This window comes from Myotis davidii, unplaced genomic scaffold, assembly GCF_000327345.1.
Source record: "Myotis davidii unplaced genomic scaffold, ASM32734v1 scaffold1277, whole genome shotgun sequence".
Classification (NCBI taxonomy): Eukaryota; Metazoa; Chordata; class Mammalia; order Chiroptera; family Vespertilionidae; genus Myotis; species Myotis davidii.
Genome location: NW_006290682.1, coordinates 2939317 through 2945912, shown reverse-complemented (window position 1 = coordinate 2945912; position 6596 = coordinate 2939317). Strand labels below are relative to the sequence as shown.

At 51.1% G+C, this 6596-nt stretch overlaps 1 protein-coding gene across 1 annotated transcript in view; it reads left to right on the top strand.

Moving 5' to 3' along the window:
- Window positions 1–3704, top strand: part of SHROOM2 (shroom family member 2) — an 11342-nt gene extending 7638 nt beyond the window's left edge. Inside the window, exon 2 of the mRNA XM_015563960.1 lies at window positions 3416–3704. Within this exon, the coding sequence (XP_015419446.1) occupies window positions 3416–3551 (136 nt within the window). The 3' untranslated portion in view covers window positions 3552–3704. The remainder of the gene's footprint in view (window positions 1–3415) is intronic.
- Window positions 3705–6596: the final 2892 nt, after the last annotated feature.

Below are 6596 nucleotides of genomic sequence, written 5' to 3'. Positions count from 1 at the left end.
GGGCACGTAGAACTCAGCGATCTTTCCAAAGGACAGGATCATTGAGCTGTTGTTAGGCCCACGTCAGCTATTCCAGGGCCTCCCAAAGGCAATGGCAGAGGGGACTCAGCAAAAGGGGACTGTAGGGAAGGGGTGACGAGGTGGCTTGGGCTAGCCCAGTGATGGCGAACCTTTTGAGCTCGGCGTGTCAGCATTTTGAAAAACCCTAACTTAACTCTGGTGCCGTGTCACATACAGAAATTTTTTGATCTTTGCAACCATAGTAAAAAAGACTTATATTTTTGATATTTATTTTATACATTTAAATGCCATTTAACAAAGAAAAATCAACCACAAAAATGAGTTCGCGTGTCACCTCTGACACGCGTGTCATAGGTTTGGCATCACTGGGCTAGACAGTGCTTCTCAGGCCTGGGCCTGCGTCTGAATTGCCAGGAGGGCTTGTGCCTCCTGAATTGCCAGGAGGGCTTGGGCTGCTGGCCCAGATAATGCCCACGGGGCTGGCCAAGGAGTGTGCTCACAACCCTGGGCGGGAAGCCAGGGCACTGGGAGCCCAGCTTCCCTCTGTGGACACTGGGAGCCGCTGAAGGTTCTGGAGTGAGGGGCAGAGCTGGCGAGCGGAGCGGGGGAGGGTGGACACACAGACAGATGGGAGGGCTGCTGAGGGCCTGGGCTCCCGGAGGCTGGGCAGGAACCGAGGGCAGTGGCCGGCTCGGAGCGGGTTTATTCGGGGCCTGTTGGGTGGTGCTCCTTATGGCTTTATTCCACGCATGCCCACATCCCAGTGTCCACCAGGCGTGCTGGGCCAGGTCCCCGCCCCCCACACTGACGACGTTGGCCTCTCAGCCAGCCCGTCCTATCCTGTCAGACCCGCCAAGTTCATGGGGATAAATGCAGACCTTGTTTGTTTTGTGAGGCTGTGCCCATTTGCTGCATTTGAAAAGGTTAGAAAAATAACCCAGCACTCTTTTTTTTGAGGGGAAGGAGGGAGTTCTGCTTTTTATATGAATGAACTATTTCATTGAGGCACTTATTCAATTGCCCTTTAAAAATGAATTTTGGTATCTACATCTGTTGATCTTAACTTTGAGTGATAGCCTAGCATTGTTAGTATTTGTTATATAAACCCTGTCCCTTCAAAACAAAACACAACACAACACTACCTAGCATATAAAATTATTATTTTTTAAATATATTTTTATTGACTTCAGGGAAAAAGGAAGAGAGAGAGAGAGAGAGAGAAACATCAATGATGAGAGAGAGTTATGGATCGGCTGCCTCCTGCATGCCCCCTACTGTGGATCGAGCCCACAGCCCGGGCATGTGCCCTGACCAGGAATCAAACTCTGACCTCCTGGTTCATTGGTCCATGCTCAACCACTGAGCCATGCCTGCGAGGCTGAAATTATTTTTTAAATTAAATTTATTGGGTTGACATTGGCCAATAAAATTATATAGGTTTCAAGTATACGATTCTATGGTACATCATCTGTATATTGCCTTTGTGCCTACCACTCAAAGTTACATTGTCTTCCGTCACCATATATTTGACCCACTTAAAGTTAGTTTTAAAAGTTGAAGTGAATTTAGATTAATCTTGGTGTGCAATTTGGGGGAAAAGTTTCATGGGACCCTCGTCATAATGAATAGTTTTATCTGGGGAACCAGGAAAGCTGGTGCGAATAGTCAGGGCCACAGCTTTTCAGTGATGATGAAAGGAATGTTTGTGCTGATTAAAGATGATATTTGGGCCCTGGCCGGTGTGGTTCAGTGGACAGAGCATGGGACTGAGGACTGAAGGGTCCTGGATTCGATTCCGGTCCAGGGCACGTACCTCGGTTGCAGGCTCAATCCCTGGCCCTGGGTGAAGTGTGTGCAGGAGGCAACCAATCGATATGTGTCTCTCACATCCATGTTTCTCTCTCTCTGTCTCTCCCCCTCCCTTCCACTCTCTGTGAAAATCAGTGGAAAAATATCCGCAGGAGAGGATTAACAATAAAAAAAAAAAAGATCTTACATCTGCTCTTGCCATTCACTCCTGCTGCATGGGTGGGTGTGAGCTGGACCTGAGGGACAGGGACTGAGGCCTCCAGGTGGCACCAGCACGCTCTGTGCCCAGACTTCCCACCCAGTGTCCTCACTGGACTGTCACTGAGTGACTGGCACGCGGGTGCTGAGTGGCCTTGTCTATTATCGTCACAGATGTACCCGTTTCAGGCCGCAAGTGCCTGCGGACAAGCAGCCGGAACCTTCTCTGATCCCAAATAGGTTCATTGTGCCCCAGGAAGTTCACAGGCCTGGACAAAAGCACGCCTACTCCAGGCAAATGTCCCTGTCCCCAGCCCGTGACATCCTCGGTCGTAGCTTGTAGTGTAACCCTTTCTACAGGGTTTCATTTGTTTATTCTTTTTATATATATTGATTTCAGAGAGGAGGGGAGAGGGAGACAGAGAGAGAATCATGGATTTGCTGTCTCCTGTACGCCCCCGGGCATGTGCCCTGACCAGGAATTGATCGAACCATGACCTCCTGGTTCATAGGTCCACGCTCCATTCTCAACCCAGCCGGGCTGTTTATCTGTGTGTTATCTTTCTAGAAGGAAGGACATCATGGCCCAGTAACCCCAGCCATGCCTGAGGCATTCCAGAGTGTAATGTCCCAGCGTATAAGGCACACACCCCTCTTCCTCCCCGCAGTCTTCCTTTTCTCTCTGCTTTTGTTTCGATCAGTCTAGTCAATTTTCTTCATTAACTAGCTGTGAAGGTCTGGAGATGAGAGAAGTAATGGATATTGTAGCCCAGAGAAAGCCATCTGAAACGGACTCTCACAGGGCCAGGACCTTCCTTATGAGGATCTTGAGAAATGCCATGAGGTACAGTCTTGGTCTTACAACCCCTTTACTTCGGCGGCGCAAAGAATCCGTCTGTTTTTTGTTTGAGTTCATGGAAAACTGTTGTAAAGTCCACACTGCCCATGTTCTGCCACCCAAGGGGGTTTAAATTGTAAATGCTTTCTGGTTTTTCCTTTAATCTTCTTTCTTGCATAATGTTGTTTCTTTTTAAAACATATCTTTATTGATTTCAGAGAGAGAGAGAGAGAGAGAAACACAATGATGAGAGAGAATCATGGATCGGCTGCCTCCTGCACGCCCCACACTGGGGATCGAGCCCACAACCCGGGCAGGTGCCCTGACCGGGAATCGAACTGTGACCTCCTGGTTCGTGGGTCGACGCTCAACGCCTGAGCCACGCCGGCCGGGCATCAACAGACATTTAGAAAGCGCGCTTATGCCCATGGACGGCGGCAGCACCTGGACACGGGCTATGCATCATGTAGAAGTCACTGTGACTCGTTGGCCGCCTCGGCATGACCATGTCCTGTGTGCAGTCCCTGAGTCACATGCGCTCTCTTTCAGGAGGAACGAGCTGAGCTGGAGGCCCCACTCCTGGCACGCCACCAAGTTCTCCGACAGCCACCCCGAGACACCCACCTGCCAGCTGTCCTCCGCCGGCGCCTGCCCGTCCTGGCACGGCCGACACCACGCCAGGTAGGCGCGCTGCCCGCACCATGGGAGGTGTGACTCTGCAAACACGCCTAGCCTCCCAGCCCCGTCGGCACAGCGCCTTCCTTGAGTTTAGAATGATTTTGTTTTCCTGATGAGAAAAGGCCACGGACACACCACTGCTGCGGGACTTCTCAGTGTGCTCGCCATGCAGGCACCTGTGCAACATTTAAAAACAAAAGCTCGGGCACCACGGCCAGGACGGACGGTTTGCTTTCCGGCTTATGTTGTTTAGCGGATGAATCAAGAGCCCGGGGCTGAGTTCCTCTGGGCCGGTGGTGCCGAGCCGCCCTGTGCCCACAGCCACGCCCGTCATGGGAGATGTTTACGCGCAGGTTGAGGCCACAGCTGTGTGGGTCGGGCAGGTGTATTTTGCAGAAGCTCCCCCAGGTGCTGCCGTGGAGGTGGGGAAGCCAGGGGTTTCACAGCCCACATGCCAGGGCGGCTGCCAGCCTTGAGCCCACCCGTGCTCGCCCACGGAGTGTGAGACGGGAGGTGGCGGCGGAGGGCCGGTGGAAGGGGAAGTGCTAGTCGACCTGGCCTTCCTGGAACCTGCGTTTCACGGCCGGAGGGCCAGCGCCCGGGGAGCACGTGACACTATGGTGGTGGTGGCTTAGAGAGGCTCCTGCTAGTCGCAGGGCACTGACTGGTCACCTCAGGTTAGTGGCCAATGTCCTCTCTGGTGTCCTATTAGAAGGATGACAGTAATAGCAAATAGTGTGGACTTTATGTGTGTGCATGTGTACCCGTGCATGCTCAAATGTGTATCTATGTGCACATGCATCCATCTCTGCACACACGTGTATCTATGTGTGCATTTTATGCATATGTGTGCATGTACATGTGAGCACATGCATATCAGTATACATGTGTATCTCTGTGTGGGTTATGCATATGTGTGCATGCATTCATGTCCTCACCTGTATAGATGCATATATGTACATGGGTGCACACACATGTAAGTTTACACGCATATCCGTACACACGCGTGTCCGTGCAAACAGTTGTTTATGCACACACGTGCATGCATGTCTACATCCATGTGTGTACACATGTGAGTGTGCCTGCACACATGTCTATGTATACATGTGTTTGTGCATATGTTAGTATATGCATGTGTATGTATGTTTGTACCTGTATGTGTGTGTGTTTGGGGCTAAGGTAACCAAGTCAAAGTCGATGTTTGGCTGATAGTACTAGTCTGCTGTGAAATTGCAAAGTCCTCACGTGAAGGGAAGGCAATAAGTGTCCAGTGTGTATTAGCTCTCCAGCTCTTTACAGTGACCAGAGATGGTGGTAATGGGAGCCCAGGGTATTTTTTATAAACCTCAGGTTTTCACGGAAGTCTTACCACACAGCTGACAAGTGGGCCTCTTCTGTCGTCATTGAGCCGACTGGCTGTCATAGACGCTCCGTGAGGCCCATGCGGTGGTTTCTTGATGAAGAAGCAGGCACGCCGCCCACATCTGCGTGGGAATAATTCTTACACGTTATTGACATCTCCTGGGACGTAGGTTCTCGTGGGAAAGTCACCTCAGGAGTGCTGGCAGGAAGGTGGGCAGGAACGGGCTCCGTTTCTGACAGGCTACCTGGTGTCCTCGAGGAAGGGGTGGGCGACGCCAGCCTCCCTCCCCCAGGTGACTTAGCCGTTCACTGCGTGTCGTTTTGCTGCTCACGCGGGTTCCTCTCTCATCATGGTTCTCCCCAAACCTAAAGCAGCCACAGGTGTTTGTTGGTTGGTTTTTTGTTTGTCTGTTTTGGGTTTTGATTGTTTTAATGTTGGAGCGGGAACCCGCTCTGTTGAGCTTTACTGAGAGCGTCTAACATGCGTGGACAGTCCCCCGTGGAGAGCGTTCGGCTTCACAGGAGAATTGACTCCTGAGTTGACCACGTAGCGCCCTGCGTGTAACACACCTGATGTTTCGTTTCCTGCTCTTAGACCCCATCCTTGTTTGGAACCTGTATCCTGGCCACGCAGGTGCAGTTCTAGTGAGCCTTGCACGGTTTGCTCAGGTACCTGAACCCAGCAGTGGTCGGTGGCGCGGATAAAGCCTGTGTCACCTGAGTTGTCTCATCTACCAGGTGTCCCATGGGTGGCGAGTTGACATTGTGCTATTACTCCTTTTTAAAAAATAATTTTTTCTTAATCCTCACCCGAGGATATTTTTTCAATTGATTTTTGAGAGAGAGAGAGAGAGAGAGAGAGAGAGAGAGAGACAGACATCACTGTGAGTGAGACACATCAATTGGTTGCCTCCTGCATGCGCCCCAACCGGGGCTGGGGATCGAACCTGCAATCCAGGTATGTGCCCTTGACCAGGAATGGAACCCATGACTCTTTGGCCTACGGGCCAAGGATTTAACCATTGAACCACATGGGCCAGGGCTGTGCTATTCTTACTTTAATAGCTGGGGTTGGGAAAGGAATGTTCCAAACTTTCCCTTTTAATTTTAAAACTGTTCTCCTTTGATTGCTTTTCTGTTCAAAATCAATAATAAAATCACTTCATACGCTAAACTAGGGGTCCAGGGCGTGTTCCGTAGAGGTTAGAGGGTGACTATTTAAACGGGGGTCCACAGTGTGTCCAGTGGAGGTCAGAGGGTGATTGCTTGAACCGGAGGCCCTCAGTGTGTCCTGTTTCAGAGTCTGTGTCCAGGCTGCTGCGGCCACTCACGTCCAGCTGGAAAGCAGCCAGACTGTCAGCAAGGGGCTGTAACCCTTCCCACCTGTGAACACTGGGACTTGAACTTCATGTCATTTTCATGGTCTTGTCATATTCTTTTTTAAAAGTATGTTTTTATTGATTTCAGAGAGAGGAGGGGAGAGAGACAATCCATGATGAGAGAGAATCCTGATCGGCTGCCTCCTGCACGCCCCTCACTGGGGATCAAGCCCACAACCTGGGCATGCGCCCTGACCAAGAATCAAACCACGACCTCCTGGTTCATAGGTTGACACAACCCCTGAGCCATGCTGGCCGGGCCTGCAGTGACTCGAATCTAATGCAAGCTCTCCCTCTGCTTCTCGCTTCCC